We start from the raw sequence: 16,583 nt of genomic DNA on the forward strand, positions 1-16,583 counted from the left end.
CACATCATCTAAGGAGATGTTTGATTGCCATGCCTAGCTATCACATCATCTACTAAGGAGATTATAAATTTACTAGGGCAATTTGTGCTACCATATCACTTGCAAGGCTATCAAATCATCTCAGGAGATGTCCAATTTCCATGTCATACATAGGTCCATACTCCTCCATAGTATGCTACCCATTGATCCATGTAGCCCACATACTATACATCCCCATGGTGCATGCAAGGCCATTGAACGTCCATCAAGTCATTACTATGGTGCTTGTAGATTTAGAGAGCCAGTGATGCTACCATGTCATCTACAAGGCTGTCACATCATTTAAGAAGATGTCCGATTGCCATGTCATATGTAGCATTGCTATCTCATCGGGGAGTTATTGGGTTACCACATCATACAAAGGGAAATAGGACTACCGGGTTACCACATCATTTAGAGGACTATCAAGTTCCCACATCATCAGGAGTGATTTTAGGATCTAGATTAGGTACGGAGATCTCTAGTTTATCGAGGTCTCATCCAGCCAATGGTAGCCATATGCAAAGGCCACATATTCTATTAAGGCTTCTCGATTACACATTGCATAACTCTTAAATGAGAACGACTAGACTAAATAGTATTGGCACCCTGATAGTATGATGGAATATTTCCCACAAGTGGGACTCACATGTACATACCAAAGCGTGATGATTAAGCTTATATGGCACGCACCACACATGATGTCTTGTCTAGGTTGTGTCCATGCGTCATTGTATGCTTTTGGCCATTAGGGCCTTTCTTTCACTTTAAATCTTACTTTGAGATGAGATGAGAGGGGAGATAGCTGATGGAAATATGTAATCCTCTAGGCTATGGCTAAGTAAGGCATTGGCTTCTACTTCTCTACCTATGCGTCTTGTGTTCACCTCCACCAACTGCACTATGCTTGTAATCTCCCCTCACTTTGTCACAACATTTCGTCTTCCTAGGAATCGTGTGTTCACTCACCTCCACCAAGTGCACTATGCTTGAAACCTCTCTTAACCTCTCCTCGCTTTATTGCAACATTCCTTCTCCTTTGCATATGCATCTTGTGTTCACTCACCTCCACCAAGTGTACTATGTTTGTAATCTCCCCTCAATCTATCGCAACGTTTCATGCACTCTTCTCCTTATTAACTTCTTCACTCATAGCAATAGTTTCCTGTGATCTTTGAATACTTGGCGATGCATAATAGCTTCATCCAGTCGAAGGGCATTTGAAGATAATTGCAACAACATGGGTCTTCCCTACAATGGAATCCCATTTTTGACAAATGAAGCACCACATGTGGTGGATCTTGAAACTCCATTCCTTAGTGCTGCGAGATAAAGTTTCCATGGTGAACTCCATTATTCATAAACCCTTTGTGTTGACTTATTACTTCACCACAATGACCACTCAGTTGTAGACCCCTAAGCTTAGTTTCTAATGTTGAAGCACCTTTGAACCAAATTTCCCATAAGATTTGGTTTTCCTTGTTTTGATTTGGTAAAATTGGTCAACTCGTTCACAAATAGTTGTCCCTAATGTAAATAGAGCCTGGGTTTGTTTCCTAGAGCAGTGTGGATATATAGGGTCTGCATCGTCACATAATGGTTTTTCATGATGGCAATCATGGTTGAAACAGTGAAATGGCGTAACTAGATCCCATTCACATAATCCAAAGTTTATCATGTAGCTGATGCTAGTGAGATAGAAGAGGATGAAAACATTGTGGGCATGATTTGGCATGTAGGTGATTGTGAATGTGAACATTCTAAAACACACGATTTGGCATACATCTAACTGTGAATGTTCTAAAACACATCAGCCCCATAGACACCAAAGGTTTTGCATAACCAAGTGTGAATGTGCTAAAACACATCAACCCCATAGACACCAAAGGTTTTGCATAACCAATTTCTTTGAGATGATGGAGCAAAATGCTTGAGTTTGTGGAAGAGCTTATGGAGGTCATGCAATAAGAAAATGGCATGCTGCATAGGCACATTGTAGAATTTATAACCTCTACGGTTGAAGTCAACGTGGATGAGTTGAAGGAAGCTTAGAGAGATCCTCGATGTGTGCTCCCAAGAGAAAGCCAAGAAAGCCCAATCCCCTTGATGGAAACCAAGACCAAGTGTTCCACACATCCATCTTTCTCACCAAGGATACCAAGATTTGGTGAAGACAACAAGAATGATATGGTGCATAACCAAAACTCCTTCAGTGTGTCTTCATGAGCTAAGATGAAGATTACTCTTTAGCATTAGACATTCCTTAACGTTGAATGGAAGGCACTAAATTTCTTGAGGCATTTCAACATAGTCTGAAATTACATAAAGGCACAAATAGATCTCATGCGTTAGGTCAGAAAATGAGGAATGAAGGCAAATTATTCTCCTTTACATCCACAATTTGTATATTTGCTCATTTTTTATCTACCACCCCCAATTAGTTCATAATAATTATCCCTGTACTTCCCTTGGGATAATTTAAAAAAAAATATTTCTTCCCTCATCAGAACTCGCAATGAATCATCCAAATCCTTGGGCTCATGATGCCAAAAGGTGAGGATTCAAGAGAGGCATGCAATAGTTTGCAAGTAAAAGCACGCAGAGTCATTCTTATACTCGTGGGAAAAAGAGGCCATGACCTTCTCTTTAGGGAAAGTGAAAGGGGGACACCATGTAGTAATCCAACAATACTGCATCTAGTAATGCTCCTACATAGATAGCCCCTCTGATGTGTGCTAAGGGTAAAAGAAAGTTGGGCCCAGAGTAGTAAGAGCAATGGTGGAGTGACATGGGCCTAGCAAGATCTGGAAGATCAATTGCTTTATTTGTTCAGCATCTGATTATGTCAATACTACCCAACGAAACAATCCTTATGTCCCATAATTGGGAACCATGCCATATTGGAGGAAACCCGCACTCAGATCTTGACACCCTTACAATTGTGGAGCACTATGATAATACACACCTGTTCTTTTGAGGTCTGATATTGAGGGAAGATTCTGTAACGAGCCCTGATTCAATGGCTGACCTGAGTCCCATTTAGTCTCTCTGAAACATTGGCCCTTGAGATCTACACTCACAAGATGGCCCAAGATTTGTTATGTACCCATCTAGCTCCCATAATGTGGTATGGTTAGGTTGAGACCCTAATGGATTGTGTGGTCTCCCCTTTGGTTGTGTGGTCAAGTCGAGAGCTAATGGGTTGTGTAGCCTCCTTATATGGTAACCTTTGGTTGTATGAGACCCTAATGGATTGGAGGCTGCCCTTCATGAAATGGAGCTTAACAGCCTCCAAATAGTGTGCTAGCCAAGTAGCCCTTTGGATGATGTAATAGCCTGGCAACCCTTTGGGTGATGTGATAACCCAGCAACCCTCCGGATGACATGGTAGCTAGATTGCTCCCTAGATGAGGTGGTAGCCCCACAAATGGTGTTGTATCCCAATAGCTCCTCGAATGAGGTGGAGAAGACATGGCAATCGCAATAAGTCCAATTGAATTGTGGGCCCTGTAGTAATGAAATAATGGACATTGAAGAGCCCCACACTCATCAAATCACCAAAAAGTGCAGCACACATGGGCCTCATGCATTAACAAAGATGTGCTACCACTTAGCGATGTTGCATGGTTGTTCGGTAGATGATTGGCTGTAGGTGGGACTCGAGACTACATGGAGGCACCTGAAAGATTTATTTTTCAAAGGAGTACGATTAGAAATCTTTCAAAAATAAATCTTTCAGATGCACCTAGAAATTCTTGGACATCTTTCCCAAGGCCTGCTCATCTATGATAAACCATCATAAAGACTTAATCCATGGCACAAAGTCTAACCCTTTAAATTGGTTGAGGGCCCTAAGTGTATACTATCCTTTCAAAACAAGTGTCAATTTCTATTGGGATTTAATGTGATTCAGCAGTTGATGGCCCCAAGTGCACTATATTTTGCAAGGCCTCCAGATCTATGATAAACCATCATAATACTTGTATCCATGACACAAAGTCTCACCCTTTAATGGTTGATGGTACCAAGTGTACTATCCTTCAAAAGAGTGTCCATTTTTGTGGGATTTAATGTCTCTTTAAAGCTAGATTAAGTCCAACCTCAACATAAGAGGCACATCATGACATCAGGTTTACATAGCAGGGGAAAAGGGTGAAAAATTTCACATGGACTTATTGCTTTCAATACCAGATCCACAGGCAGAGGCGAGGCATCACAACACCGAGTCAGGAAAATCTAGAGAAGGATAATATTTGCAAATATCCTATCACTTTCAGCTATGATATGACCATTTTAAGAGTTCTTGGCCATGGCCCATAAAATAATTCTGTTTGTCAATACATGCAAAATCCTAATTGAAAGTCCTTGTCACTGTACGCCGTTAGTCAGAAACAATGGTTTCCTCATTGTGAGCGAAATGCAGAGTGCATGTGGGTGTTTGGCCACAATATTTTCACACGCAGGAGTAAAACAATGAAACTTTTTGTTCATTTTCTGATCACTGTTCTAGCATCCATCCACCCACTCACACTATAATAGGACCTATTTGTGACTGCAAACAGTGTTGACGAAAGGGGACAAAAGGTTTCCCACTTTATTAAATTCCATTAGGAGAGCCCCAGTTCTCATATGTTTACAGCTGCCTTTCTGAAGTATTGAGAGATGGAATCAGCACTTTCATAAGCTCCTTCCACACAGCGGCCAAGAGCCACACCCACGACATAATTTCCACCCAGAAAAAGTCCTTCCAAACCTGCCTTTTCTAATGCCTTGCGTGCATTATCTAGAAGGTCCAGATGACCCACTTCAAATTGGGGAATAGCTCTAGGCCAAACTCTCACACCCAACACATCTGGTTGCGGTGCATCTGGTTTGATCAGCATTTTCCGAACATCTTTGTCGACTTGGCTCACAAGTTCACCTTCACCCTGTAGTAGTTCATTGAAAGAAAGTTAAACTTGGATATTGAAGATAAGAAAATATGGTCTTACACTCAATCCTTTTTCTATTCTATGTGAGATTGTACCAGGCAAGCATACTCTATGCATACCCTTAACTTATCAGAAGTCAGTCCTGTAATAAGCTGTAGAGGTGTATTCCTCCCATTCGAGCACAACTGTCTCCAACGGATTCCCATGAATTGTTTTTTATACCATTTTACAGCATGTTTTCATAATTATCACAAAAATATATCATAAAGCAGAATGTTTATTCCATACTTATCAGAAACCTATTATGATTTCATACAATATCTGCCACAAAATGAAAGGGGCACACCTTCTCAGTAATCTCAGGATTTGTAGATCCCCCAATATAGTTTAGTAGCAAAACACGATCAGGAGGAGCCCGTCCGGGGAACAGAGAAGAAGAGTAGATGGTTCCTGCATAGATTTCTCCACCAGAGTAAGTTCACCATGTAGCCTACACAATGCTAAGCCTCAGGTGAACTTACCAATTGATCAGATATCAAAGGCAAGCCCTCCTTATTTAGCCGAGGACAATTTCAGTTGCTTTAATTAACTCTTATAATACAAACCAATGTCACATATAAATACCCTTTCTAGGATGGGTCTGAGCATGACTCAACTTCACGTTTATGCCATACTCACCTAAAGTTTGAACCCCTTGACTGCGAGGATGAAGCTGACCAAAACCTTTCAGCTCCCCATCAATGAGGCGTTCTTCCCTAACTGCAGACTTTGGATACGAAATAGTCACAGCTGCAACTGGTGGATAGTAAAATTTTGAAAGCGCATCAGCTGCAGCTTGCTGCAATGATTCACCAAGAACAACTTAAATTCAACAGGGAAAGACAAATATGAAGTACAAAATCAACACACATGATTCAAGAGGGGAAAGGCAAACATGAAGTACAAAACAAATACACATGCAATCTCTCTCTCTCTCTCTCTCTCTCTCTCTCTCTCTCTCTCTCTCTCTCTTGTGTGTGTGTATAGTTCTTCTTGCCTTTACTACATTGGTCCTCTAGAGATATCTCAGCTTTTATGTCTCAAGCTATGGAGCTGTTATGGAAGACAAAAACTGCTGTGAAAGCATTGAGACTGCTGAAGATGGAAATGGTGTGCTCCCCTAGGATGCATGGAGGACTTAATGTTCTAAATATCAGATATCATGTACTTGCAAGGAAGGCGACTATGCTCCATACTTTTTTCCGTCAAAAACAGCCATGGACTTGTATGATAGCATCCATGTGTGTCAACATGAGGACAAATGCTTATGGCCATTGGACTACTGATCATTGGGAGGTCGTAATTGGGAGATTTGTAGGAAAGATTCCTGGATGCCCTTTCTCTACTGCTCTGATACTGGACTGGAAACAAGTGCTTTCTAAAGTCAAATGGGCTCCTGATAATCATTCGGGGACAAACTCAATGAGGAAAGAAAGTATTCATTGGAGTGCCATCTTTGCCACTCCACTTGCTTTACAGGAACCGGTTAGGGCATACAATCTCATGAAATTGGGAATCAGATACATCAATGACGTGGTAGATGATCATGGTCATGTCTTATCTTTTCCTCAGGTCACTGCCACTTATGCATTGGGAATGCATCACAGATTGATATGGAAGAAAATTGCTGATCTCTTGCACCCTTTTCTACCTATTCCCCCTGTGGCTGACACAGACAGGCTTATGGAATGGCAATTGTACCCCTCTGCTACATGCTCTCGTCCTATTCCTCTGCCTGTTTTGACCTCCATCAAAGTCTACAAGCTTCTTCAGCCTGCCCCTTGGATTCATCAATATGCTAATACTCTGTGGCATATCAGGCGGCCCCTTTCATGGTGGCAAAAAAATCTCCGACTAATATGGAGGTGTAAAATGCCTTTGAAACAAAGACTTTTTCTTTGGAGATGCATAACCGGCACACTATCAGTGGGAATAACACTTGCCAAATGTCACATTGCTTCACCCACTTGCTTACGGTGTCACGCTCCTTCAAAGACTGTCCCTCATTTGCTTTGGCATTACCAGTCTACTCGGAACCTCCTGGGGGAAATTTCGGATCATCTTCGCCTCCGTTTCCCGAGTCACATATTTGGGAAACACTTTTGGTTATTTGGCAGATTTAGGATGCCTTTATCTCAATACTCACTCTTTTTCTCATGGGTGAGATATTGGGCTCTTTGGACAATCTGGGAAGAGCATAATCTGGCATACTTGGGCCGTCAGTTTCAAAAGTCATATGAATCTTTTAGAGCCTCATTGCGGCAATCTTTATATGATGCCTGCCATGAGGGTGATATACATGCATCTTGCATTGAGCTTTTCTTTTTATGTTTCTGATCTGTGGAATACTCTCCATCTTGGAGACTTTCCCTCTTGTAAAGTTATGACAATATAAATACACTGCACTGGATTTTACCAAAAAAAAAAAAAAAAGTGTGTGTGTGGGTATACCTATGTAAGACTAGAATATATCCAATCGTATAAATTCAGATTTTTGTTGTTATAAATGTCATGACAAGAGACATGATTATTTAGTTAATTAATAGTCATTAGAACCTTATTATTGTTAGGAGCTAATTTGATGGTGCTGTTTATGTTTGTATTTATGATTGATCAAGCGGTGTATATAGTACCGCTAAACTATGTAACATTGGCCCATGATTAGTAATAAAGGTGTGCACACACGTGTCTAGGTCCTAGAGGCAATAGGAAAGGAAAGGTTGCATTAGAGTGCATTAAATAGTAGGTGCAAGAGTCATAGGCTAAGGGTAGGTCTAAATGGGAAGATGGAACTTGAGTGATCTCAAGGGACATTAATGAAGGGGTACTCCCCTTCATTGTGATCATTCGTAGCATTCTCTCTACCACATTGCATTCATCCGCCTTCTCTCTCCCACCTTGCACGTAGGTCGAAAGAGAAAGAAGTACTCTCACGAGGATGCTCTTCCCCATTGGAGGGCCAATTGGCATTCAAATTATGCATGCATTGCACACATTCGCATTCTCGAGAAGCATGGTTCTTCACACTGAAGACCGAAATTCTACAAAGAAAACAAAAGAGAAGAAAAATGAGCTAACAAATTAAAAAAAAAAAACAAAAGGTAGACATACTTAGCAAGCAAAGCAACACTTATGTCGCCATCAGTACCCAAGCATAAGCAGCTATACGTGGTTTCTACTGACCCACGGAGTCTCTTGGGAAAACCCAATGCTTACTAAGATACATCAAATAAGCAAAAGAGAAAGAAACAAGAAATAAAGAAGAAAGGAGGAAAGTGACTCATAAAAACTTTAATTATTTTAATAATAATAATAATAACAAATAAAAATAAACCCCCAAGAAAATCAAGAAACAAAATTGACCTTTCTCTCTCTCTCTCTCTCTCTCATGTAAGAATGAAAAGAATGAATTATTTAAAACATAAAAACTAAAGGAACCACTTAAGTCTTACACTCATGTACCACTTCCTACAATTACTAACTTAGAAAGCACATGCATACTCAATCAAAATATCTTTTGAAACTAAGAGCACCTGAATTAGCAAAAGAAAAGAGACCGGGATGGAAGAAAAATGGGCAGCCTACAGGGAAGGGAGAGCAATCATTTCAATTTCAATGCTAAGAAAACTTAATGAGTCTATAACTGATGTGTAAAGACACTCAGTCTATAAATGAACCCTTACTATGCAGGAGATTAAAACGCAATACGTTTATGTTAGCTAGTGAAGGAGGTGCGTTGCCCTCGCTTTTGGCTACTGTGGTACTGCATTTTTAATCCCAAAGGCCATATTTGGCTTCCAGTGGGTGATAAAATGATGATCATCATCTACGTCCATTATCATTGTGCATCTGCAGCCCATGGAATTGCTTTGTATGTGGGACTTCACATCCCACAGCAACGGCAGGCCAGCCAGCTAGTTACCGCAAGGACAGCATGATGTCAGTCTGTATGGCAGCTGAAGTCAACAGCACAGTGCAGTAGGTCAGCAGCGCAGGACAGCAGCTCGGCAGTACAGTATGGCAGCCTGTACAAAGATTTGATGTCAATGTGTAAACTCGTGTATTTTGTTGCTCTCTTAATGTGCACTGAATTCACCAGAAATTATTCGGGCACTCAGGAAGCTGCAGTCTGGAGGAGAGAGGGAGAAGGGAAGGGGGAGGGGGATTCTCCCCCTTGCCGAAGGCTGTGAAACAAGATCGGGTCGAGGGGCAGAAGCAGAAGAAGCGTTCGTACTTGCTGCAGCAGTGGGAGGGGGAGGGGAAGATGGCAGAGAGGAGGATGAGGGACAGATAGAGACAGTGACAGCAAGGGGAGCGGGCAGAAGGGGGGCAGAAGAAGAAAGCGGCAAGGAAGGGGGGAGGCGCGAATGGGAGGGGGAATCGGTCACCGAAGTAATAGGAGATCCAATGCCTCGCTGCTGTGTAGCTGTGCACGTCATAGTTACCAGGAAACGGGAACGTTCCGAAATTTCAAGTGCCAGAACGGGAACGTTCCGGGAAGGAGGAGCGGGAGCCGGAACGCCACGTCATCAATTCATATAAAAATATACCAATTATGAAAAGAAAACCACTTTTAGCAGCTCTAAACTTTCCATTTCATCTTTAGACATTTAAAGACACTCTTAGAATACTCAAAACTGAAATGTACACGTTTGTGTAGGCCATCCTCTGGTGGTTCTAGTGATGCCCTATAGGCCATGGTATGTGCCTTGTAGGCATAAATAAAGACACTTATAGTGTTAGTGTCTTTTAGGCCACATAGGACACTTAGTCCTATGTGACACCTAGGACACTTAGTCCTAGGTCTAGGTACTTGTACCTTGTACTTCTTTGTTTTTATCTAATCCAAGATTTGACGTGACGGCTAACTCATCGCTTCTTTAGCTACCTGCACTCCCTCTCTCCTACTCGATCCAACAGTGGTATCAGAGCTGGTTTTGACTCATCTTCCTGCATCTTGCAGACAGTTGTTTCATTCTTTAGCTCATGCACCTCCAGGGGGGATTCTCACATGTGCTAATAATGCTTCATATGCTGTTAAAGGAATTGGAGATGTGCAGCTCACATCCATTTCAAGCCATCCTGTTACTTTGACAAATGTTCTTTTTGTGCCTGGAATTGAAGTCAACTTGATTTCAATTTCAGCAATTGCCACTTCAGGTTTCCGAGTTTTTTTTAATGGCTACAGATGCCTAGTTTATGATCTTCGTGATGACAATGCCATAGTTCTCACTGGCACTTTGCAAAAGGGGCTTTATCACCTTGATCATCACTCAGCTGCACTTTCTATTGAAGCATTTGCAATTTCAGATTCACAGCTTGCTGAAACTCATCTTTGGCATGAAAGAATGGGTCATCTCAATTATAGAGCTCTTGCAAAGCTACATTCACAGCAGATGGCAAATAATGTACCTCAAATTCACACAGTTTCCAAACAGGTGTGTGAGGGTTGTCTTTTGAGTAAGATGCATCGGTTTCCTTTTCAAAAGAATTGTCCAAAACTCTCACAAAGGAAATTGCAGCTAGTACATAGTGATGTCTATGGCCCAATGAGGACAAATGCCATTGGGGGGTATAAGTATTTCATGACTCTCATTGATAATTTCACAAGATATTGCTGGGTATATCCTTTAAAAGCCAAATCTGAAGTTTTCTTATGCTTTCAGAGATGGCTGAATATGGTTGAGAATGAATCAGGATGCAAGCTTGTCACCCTCAACACAGATAGGGGGGGAGAGTATATGTCAAAGGAGTTTGATGCATTTCTGTCTTCACGGGGCATTATTCACTCATGCACTACTCCTTACACTCCTCAGCTGAATCCTGTTTCTGAAAGGAAAAACAGGTCCACAATGGAGATGGCCAGATGCATGCTTAAGGCCAAGTCTTTGCCCAATAAATTTTGGCTTGATGCAGTAATGTGTGCCAACTATGTGCTGAATAGATCACCTACACGGGCATTGAAGACTGTTACACCTTATGAAGCATGGAAAGGCAGGAAGCCTTCACTTTCACACATGAGAGTTTTTGGGTCTCTTGCATATGTTCATGTACCATCTCAGCTGAGACATAAGCTTGATGACAAGGCAATCAAATGCATATTTACTGATTACAGCCAGGAGAGAAGAGGGTATCGGTTATATCAACCAAATTTTGGGAAGATTATTGTCAGTAGAGATGTAATCTTTGCTGAACATTCAGCTTCTCCTATTGTGGACTGCAAAGCAAAGCCAGATGTTGACATGTTTGATGCCTTTGAATCTTGGTTACCTCTGCCATCATCAAAAGAGGATTTTGACCAGCAACATGAGCCTCTTGCAGGCCCTCCACTAAGCAATAGCCACAACCTCATGCTGATTTGCAAGTTTCTCTTCCGGCACAAAATGATCCCACTATTGATGATGCAGTCATTGAAGAAAGAGCTGTCAATAGACAGCAAAGGTAAGTTCCCAGATGGCTTCTTGATACATTGAGGGACAGCAAACAAGATCAGCCTTTTGCTGCCCAGACAAGATCAGGGAATAGACAGCATGGTCACTTTCTTGAGTTGGCACTCCTTGCTACAGCTTGCAATGAAGAGCCTCTGTGCCATAAAGATGCTTTTGACAGCAAAGAGTGGATGGATGCAATGAGAGCTGAGTTACATTCCATTGCTAAAAATGACACTTGGGAATTAGTAGATCTCCCTCCCGGCAAGCATGCCAATGGAACGCCGTGGGTCTACAAATTAAAAAGGAAATCTGATGGCAGCATAGATCGATACAAAGCCCGTCTTGTTGCAAAAGGGTATGCCCAACAACAAGGCATTGAGTTTGAGGAGACATTTGCTCCCACATCCAGGATTACTACCATTAGATGTGTCATTGCCATTGCAGCCCATCATCATTGGCAAGTGCACCAGCTTGACATCAAAACTGATTTTCTTCTTGGGGATCTGCACGAAGAAGTCTATGTCACACAACCTCCTGACTTTGAGGTTGTTAATTCTGAAAATAAGGTATGCTGGCTTAGAAAAGCCCTTTATGGTTTGAAGCAGGCACCCAGGGCATGGTATGCCAAAATTCATGCACACTTACTATCCCTTGGTTTTCAGAATAGTCCCACAGAACCCACTCTTTATGTCCATGGGAGTGGATCTGATTTTTTAGTGCTGATTTTATATGTGGATGATATGCTTATCACAGGCCCAGATACTCAGCAAATTGCAGCTTTCAAGGCTGATTTGCAGCAGATTTTTGACATGTCAGACATGGGACGGCTCCATTATTATTTGGGCATTCAGTTTGCTCATGTTGAGGGGGGTATCATGATGTCTCAGTCCAAGTATATTGGACAGCTCCTTGATCGTTTTCAGTTTGAGGATTGCAAGCCAATCTCTACTCCAGTGGACCCTGGCTTCAAATTCTCAGCTCATGATGGGAGCCCACCATGCGATATCACTCTTTATGAGCAGGCTGTTGGATGCCTTATTTATTTATGTCACACCAGACCTGGCTTGCAGTATGTAGTATCTCAGCTCAGCAGATTCATGCACATGCCCAATTCACAGCATTGGCAGGCAGTGAAGAGAGTCTTCAGACATCTCAGAGGCACTCAGGATTTAGCCCTCTTCTATGGTGATCAGGATTCACTTACCATGCATGCTTACACGGATAGTGATTGGGCAGGATGTTTCGACACACCAGTGTCACATACTGGCAATTGTTTTTTGCTTGGCAATTCATGTATCTCTTGGCTCAGCAAGAAGCAACCAACAGTTGCCACATCTAGCTGTGAGGCTGAGTACAAGGCAGCTTTCACCGCTACATTAGAGTGTGTTTGGCTTCGAAAGTTACTTACAGATCTTGGTATTCGCCAGACATCCTCCACTATTGTCTACACAGACAGCCAAAGTGCTTTGGCCATTGCGCGTACCAAGCATATTGAAGTTCACTATCATTATGTTCGGGAGCGGTTGTCAGTAGGAGACATAGAGTTGTCCTATCTTCCCACAGAGGACAACATAGCAAATATGTTTACAAAGGCACTTCCTCGTCCCAAGTTCGAAGTCTTTCGACAGGCTTTACACTTAGTTCCCTTTGTTACATGATCTAACATCCCTTGTACATTCATAGGTGGCTATATCCTTTTGGATGAACATGTGCCACCATGACTAGAAAATACCAGGTATTCTGAGACGTTTCCAGAGTACTTCAGCCCATCCCATGGAGGGGGGTTTGTAGGCCATCCTCTGGTGGTTCTAGTGATGCCCTATATGTTAGAAAAGACAGTGTGAGAGCAAGAGAGCTGAACATAGTGCTTGTAATGGAAGAAGTAAGTAATACAAGAAGTGGGATAAGTTTTGTCCAAGTGACAAAACCTTATCCTTCACTAACCGTAGTTAGTGAACTAACTGTGGTTAGGGGAAAAACCCTCTAAATGAACCTACTTATTACATTACATTGGTTACTGCTAAATTATAATAATAATTCTAACACCCCTCTGCAGTGCCAATGTCATGTACAAGGAAATGATCAATCACCAAAAGGAGATAAGTTCAGGGCACTGCGAAATGTTTCAAACTTTTCACATGAAGTGCTTTGGTGAAGATGTATGCAACATTGTCATGTGTTGACACATAGATCATACTGATCTCTCCTACATGCAACTTCTCTCTGACATAGTGATAGTGAACCTCAATGTGCTTCGTGCGAGCATGAAACACAGGATTCTTTGCCACTGCTATAGCACTCTGACTATCAGTGAGAATCGGAGAAGGACCCTCCAATGAAAGATGAAGGCAAACACATTCAATTGTCGCTGTGAAAGCTGCCCTGTACTCAGCTTCACATGAGGCGGTAGCCACTGTAGACTGTTTCTTGCTCAACCAAGAAATGCAAGCATGTCCTAGAAAGAAACAATTCCCACTGGTGGACTGCCTAGTATCATAGTCTCCAGTCCAATCTGAGTCACTGTAAGCATGCATCTGCAAGTCACCCCCCCTGGGAAACATTAAGCCAAAAGACTTTGTACCTTGCAAGTAACGGAAGATGCGTTTTACAGCCTGCCAATGCATAATCTTTGGGCTGTGCATATACCTGCTCACCTGAGAAACTGAAAACTGAATATCAGGTCGTGTATTGCAGAGATAAATGAGGCATCCAACAGCTTGACTATAGAGTGTGACATCAATTGATTCACCCACATTATGCATTGTAAGCTTCAGCCCCGGCTCCATGGGAGTGGACATAGGCTTGCAATCATGCATGTTGAATCTGTCCAAGAGCTTTTGAACATACTTGGACTGAGACATAACAATGCATGTTTCTCTTGAATAGACTGGATCCCCAAAAAGAAATGTAACAAGCCCAAGTCTGACATATCAAATGTAGCTTTCAATTGGGCCTTGAAATCTGCAATTACTTCCTCATTTGATCCGGTGAGCAGCATGTCATCTACATAAAGAATGATGACCAGAATATCCCCCCCATCCTTCTTGATGTAGAGGGTGCTCTCAGTTGGACTATTGTGCAGCCTTTTGCTGGTCAGAAAGGCATCAATTTTATCATACCATGCACGTGGGGCTTGTTTCAGCCCATACAAAGCTTTATTCAGCTTGCATACCTGAATTGCATTTCCTAAAATTTCAAAGCCCGGAGGTTGTTTGACATAAATCTCTTCCAACAAGTCTCCATTAAGGAAAGCTGTTTTAATGTCCAACTGATGAACATTCCATTCAAAATTTGCAGCCATGGCTATAACTGACCTGATGGTGGTCATCCTAGATGTAGGAGCAAAAGTCTCCTCATAATCTATGCCCTTTTTCTGAGCATATCCTTTTGCAACCAGCCTTGCCTTTGTACCGATCAATGGACCCATCTGGCTTTCTTTTGACTTTGAAAACCCACCGTGTACCTATGGCATTCTTACCTGGTGGCAAATCCACAACATCCCAAGTCTGATTTTTATGAATGGACTGCAACTCATCGTGCATGGCATTCATCCAATGCACATTATCTTTTGCTTCTTCTGTCTCAGGCTCCTCCTCATCAAGAAGAGTACCTGCATAAGCTGATTCAACTGAATGAGCTCCCCCCATGTGCCTTACTGCACTACGAGTTCTGCCAAGCAATGGAGCTTCAAGCCTACTCTCCTTGAGAGTCTGAAGCAACCAATGCGGGACTGTTTTGGCTGCGTGTATCTCTTGAATTTCTTGCCTAACAACTTCATCCACACCCTGAGGTTGTACCAATTCAGATGGGGGCTGAATCTGTACTTGTGGAGCTGGCGGAGGTTGCTGTAAATTCTGATTTTCAATGGGGGAACCAAATGCTATAGGAAGCATCCCCTCAAAGACATCATCTGAAGAGGCCGGAATCTGAAATTCAGCATTTGTATGTGCAGAATTTTCAGAGAATATGACATCTCTACTAACAAAAATCTTGGGTATAGCAGGATTGTAGAGACGATAGCCTTTGCTTTGTGAACTATATCCCACAAAATGCATTTAAGTGCCTTATCTGACAACTTGTGTCTGAACTCCACAGGCACGTGGGCATATGCAACACAACCAAAAACTCTGAAGTAGTCCACTGAAGGCTTTCTCCCATGCCATGACTCATAGGGAGTGATTGTCTTCAAAGCCTTTGTAGGAGCCTGATTTAAAATATAGTTGGCACACATGAGGCCTTCCAACCAAAACCTGTGAGGCAACTTCTTCCTTGTGAGCATGCATCTATCCATTTCCATGGCGGTGCAATTCTTCCGCTCAGCTTTGCCGTTTTGTTGAGGTGTAAGCCTCACTGTAAGCTGATGCATAATGCCTTTTTCTTTCAGAAATGTCTCAAACTCATGAGACATATATTCCCCCCCTCGATCTGTGCGAAGTGTCTGCACCTTGAGTCCTGTCTCATTTTCAACCATAGCCACAAAGTGTTTGAAATGCATAAACACTTCTGATTTTGCCTTGAGACCATAGACCCAAGTGTAGTTGGTAAAGTCATATACCTAGATGAATCCAGGAAACATTCCCAAACTCATCCTCTAAAAACACAACATAGTGCAGTTTCAATCTCATGATAGTCACTCACAAGGTTAAAAACCATAAACTCCATCATGCATAGTAGGGACTAGCTACTATGACATCCCCACTGACGTCATCAGCGCCCAACAGTGGGTGTAGACCATAGTATAAAAATATGCTCTCACATACAAATCCACACACCCACACATACTTGAGCATCCATTTATACAAAGTCTTCATACTGAGTTTCTGTCGGCACTCCGAAGGTGAAGGGCACACTCAACCATGATGAAGGCTAGCACTAAAGGAGAAGGCTAATCAAAAGGTAGTCCAAAATCTCTTCATTCAAGCTACAACTGCTTGTGAAGTCTAAACATTTTCATTTTAGTCTCTCCCCAACGAGCATCTAAATCTAAATCTAGCTGATAGGGCAACGCACCATTTAAGATAGAAAGAATTGTCACAATACCAGCAGGCCGCAACTTGGATGAAAACTTCACAAGGTGAAATTTGCATGTCCGCTAATACGGCAGAAGCATATACCTAGATGAATCCAGGAAACATTCCCAAACTCATCCTGTAATAACACAACA

General features: G+C 42.1%; 1 protein-coding gene across 1 annotated transcript in view; it reads right to left on the reverse strand.

The window, feature by feature from the left end:
• Positions 1–4,582: 4,582 nt before the first annotated feature.
• LOC147891807 (Flavin containing amine oxidoreductase family) overlaps positions 4,583–16,583 on the reverse strand; it is a 48,724-nt gene continuing 36,723 nt past the window's right edge. The window contains exons 7-9 of the mRNA XM_087388204.1: positions 5,628–5,787; positions 5,296–5,399; positions 4,583–4,946 (exon numbers count right to left, since the gene is read on the reverse strand). Coding sequence (XP_087244330.1) covers positions 4,644–4,946; positions 5,296–5,399; positions 5,628–5,787 — 567 coding nt within the window. The 3' untranslated portion in view covers positions 4,583–4,643. The remainder of the gene's footprint in view (positions 4,947–5,295; positions 5,400–5,627; positions 5,788–16,583) is intronic.

Source organism: Dipteris shenzhenensis, chromosome 17 (assembly GCF_047967505.1).
Source record: "Dipteris shenzhenensis isolate YYH24624 ecotype China chromosome 17, Dip_SZ_1.0, whole genome shotgun sequence".
Classification (NCBI taxonomy): Eukaryota; Viridiplantae; Streptophyta; class Polypodiopsida; order Gleicheniales; family Dipteridaceae; genus Dipteris; species Dipteris shenzhenensis.